The sequence below is a fragment of the Micromys minutus genome (genome assembly GCF_963924665.1).
Source record: "Micromys minutus genome assembly, chromosome: 3".
NCBI lineage: Eukaryota > Metazoa > Chordata > Mammalia > Rodentia > Muridae > Micromys > Micromys minutus.
The window spans coordinates 26,014,841-26,031,862 of record NC_137972.1 but is presented as its reverse complement, the minus strand read 5'-3'; the positions used below and the strand labels follow the sequence as shown (position 1 = coordinate 26,031,862).

The following is a 17,022-nucleotide window of genomic DNA, read 5'->3' as shown; positions in this document are numbered from 1 at the left end:
GTGAAAGGTCACACCCTCTCTGCTCTGTGCCAAACTTTCTAAAGGAGCAGGTGCTACTCCCCTGGGTCCAGGCCTGACCTCACACACATTTGAACCCACTAAAGCAGTTGCTCTGAACCTAATTCCAACCTGGCCAGCACCAACACAGGAAGGATAATTATTCTGGTGCAGAGAGAGGAACCAAGGGAGAGCAAGCCAATGGCTGATACTCCACAGACCCTGTAATATCTGGCACCAAACCCCAAGGGGATCGGGTGTCCCTGTTGAATGCAACTTCTGAGTGTTTAATTTTTTTTTTCCCCAAGCAGCATCAGTGTGTGATGCTCTGGAAGCGGAAGCACAGAGGTAGAAATACGCACTCACCCAAGAAAGGGTGGTGCTTGGTCCTTCCACACAGACCTGCCCCTCCCCAAGCTGGGCAGAGAGGGGCAGGAAGGAGGAAGACCCTTGGAGTACAGCAACCGAGCGACTCCTGGGGATCTTGGTCATCGGTGCAGGAAGGAAAGCATGGTGGTATGTGCTGTACAGCAAGGCCTTTCTAGATCTCCTTCCCACTGCAAGGGGCATGGGACTGACACCCAGAAAATACACCACACACACACACACACACACACACACACACACACACACACACCTACCAAAGCCTGCCATCCCTGCCTGAACCTTTCCCTCCCTTCTTTCCCACAGGAATAGGAATCTGGATGAAGGCAAGGAAAGCAGGTGGCGCGTGTATCCAATCCCATGTATGTCGGGACAGGGAAGACTGCGGTGAACACGGGCCCTTCTTCCTCACGATATATTGCTGGTCTCCCTCCAAGTAGTCTCTACCCACCGGCCTCCAGCCTTATCAACAGTTAGCTCTAAACACATCAAGGGGGCCGGAAACCCCTCGCTGCTTCAATTCTGAGAGGCCACCGCTAGAGTGTTGACATAGCCATGAGGACCCCCTTCATTTTCCAAGTGGGCCCGCTGGGAGCCTCCCTGAGGTGGTGGTGGAGGAGGCGGTGGAGGGGCGGAGGGAGGAGCACCATAGCTGCTTCTGGCCCGACTTGGGGATACCCAACTCCCCCGGTCCCAACAACCCTCCAAGGCCTCTAGGCCACGGCAGCCAAGGAAAAAGAGGTTCTTGAGCATGAAGATGGACAGCGGCTGTTGGTAGCTAACGACCAGGAGGCTGCGCAGCGCCAGCAAGGGCACGTCCACCAGGCAGCCGCCCAGCAAACGCAAAAGGCGGCTGCAGCTTCCAGGTCCGGAGGCCTGGCCCCAGGACGGAGCTGCTGAAGCGGTGTTCAGCTCGTACAGCCAGAGCACTGGGGAGGCAAGGGTGAGGAAGTACACGGCGATGAGCAGGTAGCGCAGGTGCGCCGGAAGCGGCACGCGGCCGTCCAGCATCAGCTCCACCAGAGTGAAGCTGTCCAGCAGGTCCAGACACGTGCCCAGGAAGCAGCCCGCGGCGCGATGCTGCTGTGGCTGCAGGAGCAGGGGACCCGCCGAGCCCGGGGGCGCGCCCGCCTCGCTGATGGCACGCACTAAGCTGTAGAGCAGCGGCACGGACAGCGCCATGGTAAGGCGAAAGCCGGTGGTGCCGAAGGGCGCGCGCAGCTCGATGAGGTCCAGGATGGATGTGCCCAGGATGAGCACAACCTTAGGAGTGAAAGCGATGGAGTAGATGAGCCAGGCCAGGTACGCAAAAGCGAACTCGCCCGCTGCCCCAGCGGTTCCCGGCCCGGCCCCCGAGCCGCCAGAACCTCCTCGGCCCCCGCGGGCCTTGGCCCCGGGTCCCGCCGCCCCCGCGGCGGATAGGTGCGGAGGCGGGGCCGAGTGGTGGTGGAGCTGGTGGTGGTTGTGCGTGCTGGTCGCTGGGCCGCCCCGACGGCCCCGGCTGTTCTTGGCGAAGAAGATGGCCCAGCCCACCACCACCACCAGGTCGGTGGCGATCCAAGAGCACCAGTACAGGTCAGTGACAGCGATGAGGTACAGGTCCAGCAGACCGCCCTGCGCCAGCAGCAGCACCACAGACAGCGCCTGGTAGCCCCAGCGGCATCCCGGACTTGGCGAGCAGCCCCGGCGCCGACCCCTGCGGCCCGAGCGAGCGGGGCGGCCGCAGCAGCAACAGCACGAGCAGCAGGAGGCGGCGCCGCCGGTCCCCGTGCCGCCCGCGCCCGCAGCTGAGCGGCTCCCGGGGCCCCCGACGGTGCCGGCCCCGGCGCTCGTTCCAAAGTCCGCGGCGGTCATGCTGCAGGAGGAGGTGGGCGTGGAAGTGGAGGAGGAGGCGGCGGGCGCGGTGGCGGAGGCTGGGACGCCCCCCTGAACCGGGGGTCCCGGGAGCGCGGCGGCGGCGGGCACCAGTGGCTTGCTGATGCTAATGCTCTCGTCGTCGTCCTCCCGCTCCGCGCCTGTGCTGCTGCTCGGGGAGCCGCCGCCCCCGCCGCGTCTGCCGCCGCCCCCCCCGCGGCTGGTGCTGGTGCTGGTGCTGCTGTCGCCCGAGCCTCTCCGGCCGCGGGAGGAGCCCCCCCGGAGGAACAGGGGCTGTAGCCGAGCGGCGGCGGGGGGCGGCGGAAAGGAGGCGGGCGCGGACGAGAGCGCGCGAGGGTGGCCCAGCGCCGGGTGCATTGTCCTCGGAGGGGCTCCAGGGGCTGCCCGGCCGCTCTCTCCCCGCCAACCTCGGGCTGACGAGGCGGCAGAGGGGGACCCGGGCCAGCCGCTGCCGCCTCCTCGCCAGCTGCTGGAACTCGCACCCGGGTCGGGAAGCAAAGAGATCTGGACTGGAGCGGCCGGACTGGGCGAGTGGAGCCGCGGGTGGCTGGGCTGGGGGACAGCCGGGGAGCCGAGCGGACCGCCGGGACTGGAGAGGCGGGGGCGGAGGAGGGGAGCGAGCCCAGCAGGCAGCAGAAGGAGCTGGCAGCGGGGAAACCAGGACTGGATTCGAGGGAGAGAGGAGGCGAGAATAGAGGAGGAGAAAGCCTGGCTGGCTGGATCAGCAGGAAGGAAAGGAGGGAGAACTGAGACAACGCCGGAGTAGAGCTGAAAGCGCATCGGGCCAGGAGCATAGGTTTCCTGAAGTCGCTAGCTCCACAACCCACCGGGCTGAGCCTGAACTGCTGGGTGGCTTAGGTCTCAGTGTAGACTTCACCAAGTACCATGATGATTTCTGCCCCTAGTCTGCACAATGCCTATTAGGAGGAAGTGCTGGCTGACTTTCTCCTCTGTGCGCCACCGACCATCCCCATCTCCATCCGTAGGGCCCTGAGAACTCAAAGGAAATGATTAAAAAGAACCAGAAGGAGACCGGGGATGGTGGGTCTAATTGGAAGAACGACCTCCTTGTATACATTCAGTCCTGGGTTCCAACCCATCACCAGAAACCAAACCAACACCCCCCCCCCAATTCTATTATTCAGATGGAGCACCCTCCACCCCCAAACAAGCACTGTGTATTCACACATCCAAAACTGTCCTCCCCCGGGAGATCTTCAGTTTCCAGTAAATGAGAAAGCTCCCTGAATATAATTGCTGGGAAGAGAGCTTAGGAAGGGGGTTGGGGTGCAAGTACCATTGTCTAGCCCTGGGGTTGTGGAGGCCAGGTTCAAGGCATGAATGAAGCCGCTCTGGAGATCTGGGGTGGGGCAGTTGCTTACTTAGGCTCATCTTTGGTATTCTGGAAAGTTTGTACGTAGCATGCATACAGCGCTGGGTTCCTCCCCAACACCCCATATCTGATTCCAGGTCTAAGGAAGAAGAGCGGAAGGATCAGAAATCCAAAGTCATCTTCAACTACATAGCAAGTTTGAGGCCAACTTGGGCTATGTGAGACCCTGTCACAAAACCAAAAAAGCTAAAGCAGGAGATGAAATAACAGGAAAATACGTCTGGAGGGGGAAAGGAGCTATGGAAGCATGCGTTTGAATAGACTGCAGCTGAGACTGGCTTCACTGGCCAGTTCTCCCCCCCCCCCCACACACCTCAGTAACCCCAGGTACTCAGGAAGCTGAAACAGGAGCATTGACGGTTCAAGGCCAGCCTGGACAGTTCCTTCGGCTGAGTCTGCCCAGGGACTGCCCCGCCCCGACCTCCCCAGGAAGGTAAAGTGGTGCTTTTAGAGGAAGAGAAGAAGAAAAGTGCAATAGCACTGGGGCCTTCTGTGTAATTCCATTCCCAGTCCATAGAAGCAAGTTAGGAGCTTGCCCGTGCCTTCCTCCTCCTCCTGCAGACTCTGTGTCCCCTGCCTATGATCCCACTGCCTCAAAGCTGCTGCCTCAGTTGCCTGCCAGGATATGGGATCACCATACTGTTGGCCACAGCCTTACCCTTATCTGCCTTTTTCGTTATTTGGTTAGTTGGTTCGTTCTCTCTCTCTCTCTCTCTCTCTCTCTCTCTCTCTCTCTCTCTCTCCCACACACACACACACACACCCCTTCGAACTCACAGAGATCCTCCTGCCTCTGCCTTCTGAGTACTGGGATTTAAAGACATGGACCACCACACCTAGCAAAGAGAAGATTTTCAAAGAATCTGTCTCAGCCAAACTTGTTCTTCTTAGCTGCTTGGAGGTCTGTCTGGACAAATCAATGGAACACATAAAATGTAGAGTTTATGACTTGTACAATCTTTCAGTCCCTCATCCTGGCACAGCCGACCTTTGAAAGGTCCTATGCCCAACTGTCCAGGAAGCAGAGCAGGTGTAAGGATAAACGCCCATGGCCTCAGCTCCACCACACAACCTTGGGAGCTGAGGCTGATTAGCCCATCTCTCGGAGTTTCACAGTGATCTGTAAAAAGGGACCAGCATCTCCTTTAAGGAAACACTGTTTTGGGAGACTATGTGTGTAAGCAGCTTAACCCAGAGCTGGCAGAGTCTCAGTCAGAGAAGCTGGTGTTCAACTACTCAGCCTCCCAGGGGGCTCTTACTCACAGCCACAGCGTGGGCCACTGATGGCTATCTGAGCTAGCATCCTTGTCAAGCCTGCAGTCAATAGTCTCCCTTAAAGCTTTATATTTCAGCTAGTATCAGGGAGCAAAGGTGTTACTCATGGTATGAGGGCTTCGGCTATACCAGCTGGAGCCAAAGCCACACTTGATGCAGGGTGGAAATGACAGCTTTGAAGGTGTGGCCTCTACTTGTGCACATCCCATCAAGTCCAGTAGATGTCTGGGCTGAGCCAGTCCAGGTAGAAACAGGGCTTGGGGAGTTGCCAGCTCCTAACGTGAGTGATTAGAGACCAGCTTTCTAGTCTTCCCCAGGGAAAATGCCAGTCAGCAATAAACATGGATGCTGGCCTGAGGTTCCTTGTTAGTCAATGAAGTGGACAAAGAGAAAGGTAGCCAGAAAAGGCTGAAATCATTGGGCTCCAGAAAACACCAAAGAACCAGTCTCCCTGCTCCTGGTGCCCCTACCTCAGACCCACCCATCTGGCTGATCCCTCTCATTCACCAGAACCAGATTGTTTTACTTTAATTGTCCATGAAGTATACTATCTATCAACCAAAGGGGTTGCCTTTCTTTTTTATTAGTATTAACTTATTTTATGTGTATAGGTGTTTTGTCTGCATGTATCTCTGTGTACCATATAGGTGCTTGGTACATGCAAAGGTCAAAAGAAAGTGTTGGAGCCCACGGGGCTGGAGTTACAGATGGGTGTGAGCCATCGCTTGTCTGCTGGGAATCAAATCTGAGTCCCGGGGGGGAAAGCCAGTACTCTTCTCTAGTGAACTATCAGCCCTCCAGCCCCCACACAGAGTTAATTTTCTGGAAGAGGTTCTTCAGCTGAACTTCCTGTAGAACCCAGGCTCTGAGTAACAAGCACAGCAATGTTGTTACTATGGGACAAGTTGGTGGCCAAAGTACTGGTGGCATCTCTCCTCTCTTTAGATTGGATAATGATCAGGCTTGTTTACACACACACACACACACACACACACACACACACACACACACACACACTTGGGTGGATTTAACTGTAAACCTCTGAAAAGGATCTAGAAAAGGAAAGAAAACAGCCACAGTGCCCCTTATAAGCATGCGGGATCTATGCTGGCTGCCTTCCATACACTTGGAGAGAATGACCCCAGCCTGCCCAGGTCACATTACCAGTGAAGAAGTGCAGATTACCTAGACTTCTGCCCTCTGCCTGGCCACCAGCTCTCCTCACAAACCCAGATGTGAGAAGCTCACACACATGGGAGGGAGGGGTCAGTCAGTCATTTCCCCAAGCTCTCCTCACATTCTAGACACTGGATAAAGCTCCTCTGGCAACATAACACCTTTGTGCTTCTGACCTACAAAGCCAATGGCTCATGGCCTTCCCGAAGAACAAGAGACAAGCCAGGAGGAAGAAGTGGCCTTGTCCAGCTCAGCAGCGGTGGAAGGGTCAGTGAGGCGGGGCAGCCTTTCCCTGCACTAACCACCACTCTGTTCCCAGATCCTTTCTCTACTCAGAATCACTGCCTCTCCCCCTTAGAACAAGAAAAAAGGCCAGGTTCAAAGGGAGCCGTCAGATCGTGTGAGGAGCCCACCAAAGCCTCTTCTGTAAACCTGAGAACAGACAAGTGGAGTTTTCTGGTTCTCAGTCACAATTAACACGCACGGCACTCACAGGGCAAACCTGGCAGAGATGGAGACCAAAGCAAGAGACTCAGCTCATTGAGAACTTGAAGCCTCAGCATTACTCAGAGAACAGACACTGCATCTCCACAGATACACAGCTCTTACCGAGCCCAGGGTGTGACCTGAGCTGCCCAGTGAAAGTCTCATGGCAATGCCACCAGCCACAGGGACAGTCTCCCCATGTTTCAGCCTGAGCTAGGTGCTGGGGCTCCACGGATTTTCTTTGCAAAGTGGAAGCAAGTTCCTCTTAAGAGTAGGGAAGCCAGAAAGCACTGAGCCGTGTGGATATAGACTAAGTTCTGTATCCCTGATCACCTGAGCCAGGCAGTAAGGCCTGCCTAGGTGGGAGCCACTCTGAAGGAAAGGATGTTGGCAGGAAGCTGGGCTTGGGATGAGGGGTGGGGGTAGAGAGTATCCCAGAGTCAAGAGCCAGGTCTCTGAGGATGGACACTGGCTGGTGAACTACATATTAGCGAAATGTCCATCTTACCAAAGAGCTAAGCAAAACACAGCAACTAGTAATGGATAGTTGATCTACAGAGAATGCAAGGAACAATTTTGTCTGTTTTTAAGACAGGGTTTCACTTGTAGCCGTGGCTGTCCTGGAATTCATCATGTGGACCATTTACCTCACAGAGATTCGCCTGCCTCTGTGTCCCACGTGCTAGGATTAAGTGTATGTTAGCATACCTTCTTCTTCTTGTTCTATGGTGACAGAACCCCAGAACCTCACACAGGCTAGCACTCTACCACTGAGTATCTCCAACATGTCTGGGTACCACGCACAGGAATGTGCTTCCGGAGGTCAGAAAGCATCTGATCCCCTGGGACTAGAGTTACAGCCATCGAGCTGCTGTGTCGGGAGAAGCCCCATTTTCTGCACTGGCTCCTTCTCACTGCTTTGATACTATATTTTTGTTTGTTGGGGTTTTTTTTAATGTATATGAGTACACCGTAGCTGTCTTCAGACACATCAGAAGAGGGCATTGGATACCATTACAGATGGTTGTGAGCCACCATGTGGTTGCTGGGAATTGAACTCAGGACCTCTGGAAGAGCGGTCAGAGCTCTTAACCATGGACCCATCTCTCCAGTCCCTTGTTTTGTTTTGTTTTGTTTTTTGAGACAGGATTTCACATAGCTCTCTGTCTCCCCAGTGTTGGAATTGAAGGTGTACAGCACCTCTGCTTGGTCATGATAAAATACCTAATGAATCCATCCATGTAAGACAGGCTAATTCTAGTTCACTGTTTGAAGGGATACAATTCACCATGGTGGGGAAGACATGGTGTCAGGGGGATGAGGCAACTTGTCATGTTTGCAGTCAGAAAGAAAAGCTGAATGCTGGGTCTCGATTCCCTTCCTCAGTTAAACCACTCCAGAAACACCCTCATGGGATGGAAGGCATGTCTCCTAAGTGGTTTCAAAGTCAGTCAAAGTGACAGTGAGAATTAACTGTCTCAGTCAGGAGAAAAGAAATCAGCAATAACAACAAGTATTGGGTATGGAAAATCTAAATATCAACATTTCCATATTATATTTAAATTTTCCAGGTCCCTACCACACCACGTGTACTTTTTCTGTAGAAATGCAATCTCATGCTGTTCAGCCTTGCCTCAAACTTGATATATGGCCAAAGATAATATTCAACCTCTGATCCTCTGGTCTGTACCTTCCTAGTACTGGGACTGAAGTCATGTGCCACCCTGCCTGGTTTATATGGTGTTGGAAATCGATGTTTTCTGTCTCCCAGGCAACCGCCCTACCAACTGAGCCACATCCATAGACCTGGGATGTCTAGTTTTCTTTCTTTTCCTTTCATTCCTTTTCTTTCTCTCTCTGTTTGTTTGCTTATGTTTTTGAAGATAGGGTTTCTCTGTGTAGCCCTGGATGTCCTGTAACTCACTCTGTAGACCAGACTGGCCTCAAACTCACACAGATCCACCTGTCTCTGCCTCCCCAGTGATGGATTAAAGGTGTTTACCACTGCCTGGCTTTGAAATGATGTCTAGTGTTCAACAAAGAGTATGAGACATGTAAAAAAAAAAATCACCAGAAAGTCATTTTTGTACATTTAAAGAAAGCAGTGGTAGTAACCGGCTATGAGAAAGCCTAAATATTAAATTAAAACAGCTATTTTAAATGTTTCAAAATTAAAGAAAACTCATTTATGAAATTAAGGGAAAGAATATGAACAAATTTTCTACCAGTGGAACTGTTTGGGAAGAATTGGAAGGTGTGCCTCCCTGGAGGAGACGTATCCTGAAATGAGCTTTGAGGTTTCAAGAGACTTGAGTTGTTCCTAGTGCACCCTCCCTCTCTGCTTCCTGCTTGTGGATCAAGCTGTGAGCTCTTCTGTTGCCAGTCCTTTGCTATGCCATTATAGACTCTGACTCTCTGAAGCCAGAAGCTCCATTAAACACTTTCTCTAATAAGTTGCCTTTGCTCATGGCATTTTGTCACAGCATAGAAAAGTAACTAAGACACCCACCCACTTTGGGTGGCACCATTCCCTGGGCTGGTTGGTATCCTGGGCTGTATAAAGATGAGAATGTAGGCTGTGCACAAGCACTCTTTATTCTCTTTCCTGACTGCAGATGCAGTGTGACCAGATACCTCCAGCTCCTGGTACAAGATGAATTACTCACAGTGAACTGTAACTTCAAACTGAAAGGGAAAATAAACCCTTTCTCTGCTAAGTTGCTTTTGTTGGGGTATTTTATCAGCGAGTATATTCAAATCCTGCCTCTACCACATAGAGAATCTTGTTGTAGCATGTACTTAATCCCAATCTGGGGTTTCTACCCAACCGTGATCATTCAGTTCCTGGATAAAATAAATGGGATTTTTATTATTTACAATAAGCCCTAAATAGCAAAGAGCTGGACAGATATCTATCCTCTATGCTATTAGACTCTATTTTCTTATTGATAACCCTAAATTATCACTTACTCTGTTTTCCTTGTGCTGCTCTTAACTCCAATTAGCCAGTCCTCAGGGAAGGGTAGAAACTCTTGATTAAGATTAAATAAATTCAGCAACAGAAGCTGATTAGCTACAGTTCTCTGGAGACCAGGATCAACAGAATGAACACATATTAAAAGGAGACTAATTAGACAGGCTTGCATGGTACAGTCTGGGCAGTCCAACAATGACCGTCTTCAAACTGAGATGCTGAGAACCTCTGTCTTCTCAGCCTACAGAGATGGATGCCTCACAGTCAGTCTGGAACTGAAGACTGAGGGGTTCCTGGGGAGCCACTTGGTCTTCAGTTCACACTGGGTGGCAGAAAAGGCTTCTGCTATTGGTAAAGAACCATTGTTAATGGCAGCAGCGGGCCTGGTGAAACTCACCACCAAGACATGAAGACAAGCAGGCAAAACAAAGAAACCCAAATGCTCGCCTTGGACTTCCCTTCTATTTGACTGGCAGGTGCCACTCACGTTTAAGGTGGGTCTTCTAATTGTGGATAATCTAATCAAGAAAATCCCTCTCAGACTTGCTAAGAGGACTCTGTTTCTTGTTAAGCTGACGATATATTAACCATCACAGAAACCATCACTAGAATTAGAGCTATTTAGAATCTCTAACTATGGCTATGGCGGCACCTCCAGAGAGTGCTGACTTGTTGGACAGTGGCTGGGGAGGGACGGGGAGGCTACCTCTAATGTGGATGGCGCCATCCAATGGGCTGGGGTTGTGGATAGAAAGGTTATAAGAGGAAGCGAGCAGATGCATGCAAGCTGCACCTCCTGTGCAAGTTCGTGTAATGCTGCTGCCATGGCCCACGTCAAATGATAGCTTCTGGGTTTCACAGCATGAACTCTGTAGGAGCTTCTAGACCCCACCTTTCCTTGCTTCTCTTTGAGAAAATGAGCCTCTTTGTATTTCTTCATTTCTTGTCATCTGAAGTATCCTCCAATGACATTGTTGGCCTGAGATTCTTTCCCATAATCATTAGCCACTGCACAACTACAACCAACCACTTCACAGAGATGTTACACATTTGCCATCAACTTTGCAGTCTATTCATTGTCCTACTTCCTGCCATCCATTAGGTTGATTCGGGGCTCAGCACATAAGGTCTCCACTAACTTGACATGCATAATGTATTAGTCAGGGTTCTCTAGAGGAACAGAACTGATAAAATAGATGTGTGTGCATGTGCATGCATGCATTTGTGTTTGTGTACAGGTGTGCAAGTACACATGAATGCAGGTGTGTGTGATGGGATTTACTAGAGTGTTTTACAGGCTGTGGTCCAGGTAGTCCACCATGGCCAAGACTTTCCAACAGAAAATCCAAGAATCAATAGTTGCTAGGTATCTCAGCTTGCCTTCAGTACACACCAGAATCCCAAAGAAGCAGGCTCTAATGCCAGCGACGGAATGGACTTGTCAGTAGAGCAAGGGCAAGCAGGCCAAGGGCAACAGCTTCCTCCTTCCATGTCCTTTGTAGGCTGCCACCAGAAGGTGTGGGCCAGGCTACAGGTGGGTCTTCCCCCCTTAAAAGATCCAGATCAAGACGATCTTCTCACCTTAATAATTTTTTGTTTTGTTTTGATTTTTGTTTTTCAAGACAGGGTTTCTCTATGTAGCCGTGGCTTTCCTGGAACTCACTCTGTAGGCCAGGCTAGCCTCAAATTCAGAAATCCACCTGCTTGTGCCTTCTAAGAGCTGGCATTAAAGGCGTACACTACCACCACCAGGTATCCACTTCGAAGATTTAATTAAGAAAAATTCCTCGGTCTGGAGAGATGGATGGCTCAGTGGTTAAGAACACTGACTGCTCTTCCAGAGGTCCTGAGTTCAATTCCCAGCAACCACATGGTGGCTCACAACCATCTGTAATTGGATCTGATGCCTTCTTCTGGTTTGTCTGAAGACAGCAACAGTGTGCTTATATATAATTAAAAATCTTTAAAAAAAAAAAAAAAAGAAAAGAAAAAAGAAGTTCCTCACAGGTTGTGGTGGTTTGAATAGGTGTGGCTCCTATACACTCAGTGTCTGAATGATTGGCCCATTAAGGAGTGTCACTATTTTGTGTCTTTGTTTGAGTAGGTATGGCTTTGTTAGAGGAAGTGTCACTGGGGATGGGCTTTGATGTCTCCTAAACTCAAGCTAGGCACTTTCTCTTCCTGTTGCCTGCTGGTCCAGATATAGAACTCTTAGCTCCTTCTCCAGCATGTCTGTCTGCATGCCGCCATGTTTCATACCAAGTATAAGTATAAAGGAGTAAGCCAGCCCCAGTTAAATGTTTTCCTTTACAAGAGTTGCTGTGGTCATGGTGTCTGTTCACAGTAACAGACTACTAAGACACAAGTGTACCCAGCTGGTTGGACTTTAGTTAATTCCAGATATAGTCAAGTTGACAACCAAAAATAACCATCACATGTAGGTTACACCACAGCTGAGTGCAAGCACACAAATACGGGCTTGGCACAAAATTTGTCTAAAACCAGATGCTTCTAAACCAATAGGCCAATTATAGACTTAATATTCAATTTAATATAAAGCTTGATTTGCTAGCTGGCTACTGAGCTCTGTCTATCTGCCATATAACATGTGTGGTAGGTGCCCCACGGCACTTGCTGGGTGAGTAAAAAAAGAAGGTGCAAAGAAAGAAACAGAAGAAAGAATGAGCCCTGCCCTCCAAAGAGAGCGCCCAAGGAACACCATGGCTATGCAAGAAGTATTGGGAGTCAGAGAGGGGTGGCGGGGAGTGTCTATTCTCCAAAGAGAAAATGGCTCAGGCTCTGGAAGCAGGAGTTGGAGGAACCTAGAAGCAATGCTTGCCAAAGTTCTGACAACTTCCTAGCAATTCACACTTTGAGACATCTTCCCACCTCCAGGCCCCAGAAGCTGCCAAGAACCCCAGGAGGAGAAATAGGCATCCTAGCATGACCCACTGCAGCAGAACAGGAAGCACTGGGAAATGACAGAATGCTTGAAACACACACACTCACACTCACAAAATTATTTTAGCCGAGGTATTTTAAAATTCCTCCCTCAAGGCAGCATCCAGTTGCTACAGCAACCTTGGCTCTGTAGGGTGTCCTGATTACCAACATCCTCCCTGCACCTGCAGGAGGCAGTCCAGAGGTGTTCTTCAGCAGCCCTGGGGGTGTGTGGACCAACCAAAGTGCCTTGGGGATTACATCTGTTCACTGTCATGCCTCGCAGAAGCTTGGTCTCAGATTGATAATTTCATAAAAAAATATGGGCTCATCAGGCAAGGTGGCACAAGCCTATAGTCCTAGCACTGGGGAGGTAGAGGCAGAGAATCACTTGAGTCCAAGTGTTCAAGACCAACCTAGGCAACATAGTGAAACCTATCTCCTCAAAAATAAAGCAGAGCAAAGTACAGACTCATTGCTTATCATATATGACTCCCTAGGTTTGATCCTCAGGAAGGATTAACTTGAAGTGGGGGTTATGGAGCTGGGCGTGACGTTGTAGACTCATAATCTCTGCACTGGAGAGTCAAGGGCAGCCCAGGAATTCAAGGTCACCCTACACTATAAAGCAAGTTTGAAGCTAGTCTGGGCTACAAGACCCTGTCCCAACACAAAACAGGACCCTTGGAGCCCTCACCAAGAATAATTCACCAAACCAAGTCCCACTATTAACATGCAAAAAACATTTTATTGTTGTTGTTGACTTTTTTTTTCCAAGACACGGTTTCTCTGTGTAGTTATGGCTGTCCTAGAACTCACTCTGTGGACCAGGCTGGCCTTGGACTCAGAGATCTGCCTCCTTTGCCTCTCAAGTGCTGGGATTAAAGGTATGAGCCACCACACAAAAAAAATAGTTTTTAAAAGGCTTACATAAAATGAAAATTGATATCTGGCCTTTTACTTGTGTTTTTTTGTTTTTGTTGTTTTAGATTTATTTATTTATTTAATATCTATAACTGTCCTCAGACATACCACAAGAGGGCATCAGACCCCATTACAGATGGTTGTGAGCCACCATGTAAATTATTGGGCATTGAACTCAGGACCTCTTGCAGAGCAATAAGGGCTCTTAACTGCTGAGTCATTTCTCCAGACCCTGTTTGTTTTTGAGACAGGGATTCTACATAGCCCTAGATGTCCAGGAACCCCATTTGGAGACCAGGCTGTTCTTGAACTCACAAAGATACACCGGCTTCTGACTCCACAGTGCTGGGATTAAAGGCATGTGCCCTACTGTCCAGCTGGTTTTGTATGTTTGAGACAGGGTCCCGGCGGCCTTTTGTTGCTCTATCAAAACATGTACAGGTCACATTTTCACTTAGTTTGTAATTGAGCAAATGAAGGCAGTTGGTTAAGAGCTGTTTCCACTTCCCATTTAGCTAAATTAGCCCCTCAGGGACAGGACTAGACCTGCTGGAGTGGAGCCAGAAATTCTGTGAATGTCTTTGGGAACACACGCAGAGGGAAGAAATGACCAGTGCTTGCCAAAGGATCTGCTACAGTCCTGATGCCCTCACATGGCTCTGCTTGGCTTTGCTCTCCTGTTCTCTTGAATACTCAGCTACACTCCATCCATGCGAGCTCAGCATGCAGGACCCAAGGAGATGCTCCCCGACTGTGGCTCCCCTGAGCAATGCCTAAAGAAAAAGAGAAGCCCACAACCTGGGGTTGGGGGGTCCTCAGGGAGCACACAAGACCCAGTTAGTTAGAAGACTGACTTCAGGGCTAGTCCCTCTGTTTGCCTGCATCTCTGTCTCTGCACCGTGTGCTGTGCCTGCAGGGGTCAGGGAGACGGGGTTGCATACAACTGGAGTTGTAGATGGTTTTGAATCGCCATATGATCCTGGAAATAGAACCCAGGTCCTCTGGAAGAGCCAGTGCTCTTAACGCTGAGCCATCTCTCCAGCCCCGCTCCCAACCCACCCCACTCCCTCCCCTCCTCACATATGATTTCCACTCAAGAATGTCATTGCTGCCACTGTATGCCACGATGCTACCAGCCAAGCAACATGCCTTCATGTTTCTAAAACAAGTAATCAAACGGCTTCTGCCATTGGATTTTATTTGTAAGAAATGGAATAGGTTAAGAATTGTCTCTGCATAGTGGGGTGTGTGAGGCTCCAAACTCTATAAAACCCTGATGCTCATTTTAAAACTCTAGGCTGGGGAGATGGCTCAGCAGGTAAATGAGCTTCCCATGCAAGCCTGGCCACCTGACCTCAATTTCCAGAACCCACATAAAGGTGTGAGAACCAACTTGACAAAGTTGTCTTCTGACCTGCACACACTTGCCATAGCTCATGCACACCCACAGACATACCTCACAGAGTAAATAGTCTCACAACACAGCGAGGGGTATTGTTCAGTGGTAGAATACTTGCCTAGCACACTCAGAGACTTGAGCTCCATCCTCACACACCTCCATCCCCTGGCAGGATAAACAGTAGTAACCACAGTTCAGGGTCTTCTAGGTACCAGGCTGTAGTTGCATTTCTTGCTTCTGGTCCAGCATGCACTCCAATGTCATTTCTGCTAGGTAGAACCTGACTCATTTTAACCTTTGAAAAATTGTTGCAGTTATTTTCTTAAGGGAGGAACGGCACATGGACCACAGTGTATATGGGAAGTCAGGATAACGTGCAGGAGTCAGCTCTTTCCTTCCATCATGTGGCTCCCACACAGGGGTAGAATCTAAATTGTCAGGCATTGAAGGAAGCACCTTTACCCTCTGAGCCTCTCTCTGGCCCCAGAACTGAATTTTATAAGTATCACTGTATTTTGTCCCTATTCCTCAACGTCAGTGCCTGGGAGACCACACTGTAGTCAAACAAATGGAACTAGAAGGGAATGTTCTTCAAAGAGAAGAAAACTCTGCGTTTCTTTGCTTTTTTTTTTTTTTAAGAAGTATTTATTTTATAAATGCTTCAGACACAAAAGAAGAAGGTCTCAGATCTCATTACAGATGGTTGTGAGCCACCATGTGGTTGCTAGGAATTGAACTCAGGACCTCTGGAAGAGCAGTCAGTGCTCTTAAACACTGAGCCATTTCTCCAGCCCCCAGGAAGGGGACTTTGCCCCTTTCTCCCTCATTGAATATGCAGAAACAAGGATGGTGGGGGACAAGTTCCCAAATCCTCGGGGACAGCCTTTGACAGTCTTTTGTAGTGAGAAAATGCTAAGCCTGCACTTTCTACTGCCTAGGAAAATGGTTCTGTATGAGAACTTCTATACTTTAAAAAACTTCATTGTTCTTTGTTTTTCAAAGTTTCGTGTAGAAAGGCTGGCTTTGAACATGTTAAAACAGTCAAGAATAACCTAGAACTTTGGATCCTCCTGCCTCTAGCCCAAAGAGTGATGCGATTACAGTTATGATACACTGGGGAGCAAGCCCAGGCCCTCTAGTAAGTGAGCTACATCTCCAGCTGCCATTAATTTATTTCTGACATAAGCCTACCACACAGATACTGAAAACACAAACCTAACATTGAGAAAACCAGAACCCTGAAGAGAAGAAAAGCATACAGGATCATACAGCTGGGGGGGTGGCAGAGCTGAGTAAGGTTCATTCCAGGTTGACCTATTGTCTTCATTTCTGTCACACTCCCTAAGGACAAGGAGGTCCTATAGGTAAGCACGCAGGGTCAGCAGGGAGCATCAATTGAACAAGTATCTATAGACTGAATCCTGCCAGGTGCCAGCCATGCCAGTGTGGGGGACACAACAAACCCATGGAGCTTCGTTTGGTAGAATAAAATAAGCGAGTATATATTCGGGTCAAGGAATGTGAGTACTAAGGAAAAAACAGAGCAGGGTAAGGGAGTGAGAGTGCTCTTAGAGGACATCAGGAAGGTCTTTGAGGTGATCTGCCTACTAGCTGGGGAAAAGGGAACGTTGTGAGCCACATATAGAACAGGGCAGCAGAGGCCCAAGGCAGGGCCTGTGGGAGACTTCTGTGTCAGCGTGGAGGATGAGCATGAAGTGATGGAGGAAATGCAGCAGGCGGGGGCCACAAGGTGGTGGGATGGCAAGATAGACAGATCTTTGTGCTGTACGAAACTGGGGGCACACTCCTTTCGTCCCAGCATTTGGGAGAAACCTTGTCCCAACCAACCAACAACAGGAGAAGAGGAAGAGAAAAAGGAGGAAGAAATAATAATGATAACAACAATAATAATAATAGTGGAGGAAGCCTGAATGTATTAAGTTCTTGAGCTAATGTTTGTTGTTGACACGAGCCAGCCATGTCAAGAACCCCTACCTAGCTTCTGACCCACAAGAAAAGTGCACAAACGTCCCATCCACACCCACAGAGAACAGCACAGGCGTCCTCTGGTCCATGTGCAGATGTTCAGTGACAGGAAAAAATGTCCCCCCCATGGCTTTCTCCTCTGAGGTACTTACAGCCTTAAGAAGGCTCCCTTACAAAGCCTGCTCTTACTGAGATGAGCTAACGCTGCCTCCT

At 49.9% G+C, this 17,022-nt stretch overlaps 1 protein-coding gene across 1 annotated transcript; it reads right to left on the bottom strand.

The window, feature by feature from the left end:
• Positions 1-897: 897 nt before the first annotated feature.
• TMEM121B (transmembrane protein 121B) lies at positions 898-2,613 on the bottom strand (the record flags this gene model as incomplete). Its single annotated transcript, XM_080914981.1, has 1 exon — positions 898-2,613. The coding sequence occupies one exon, from the start codon at positions 2,611-2,613 to the stop codon at positions 898-900; it is 1,716 nt and encodes a 571-aa protein (XP_080771107.1).
• Between the last annotated feature and the right edge of the window lie 14,409 nt (positions 2,614-17,022).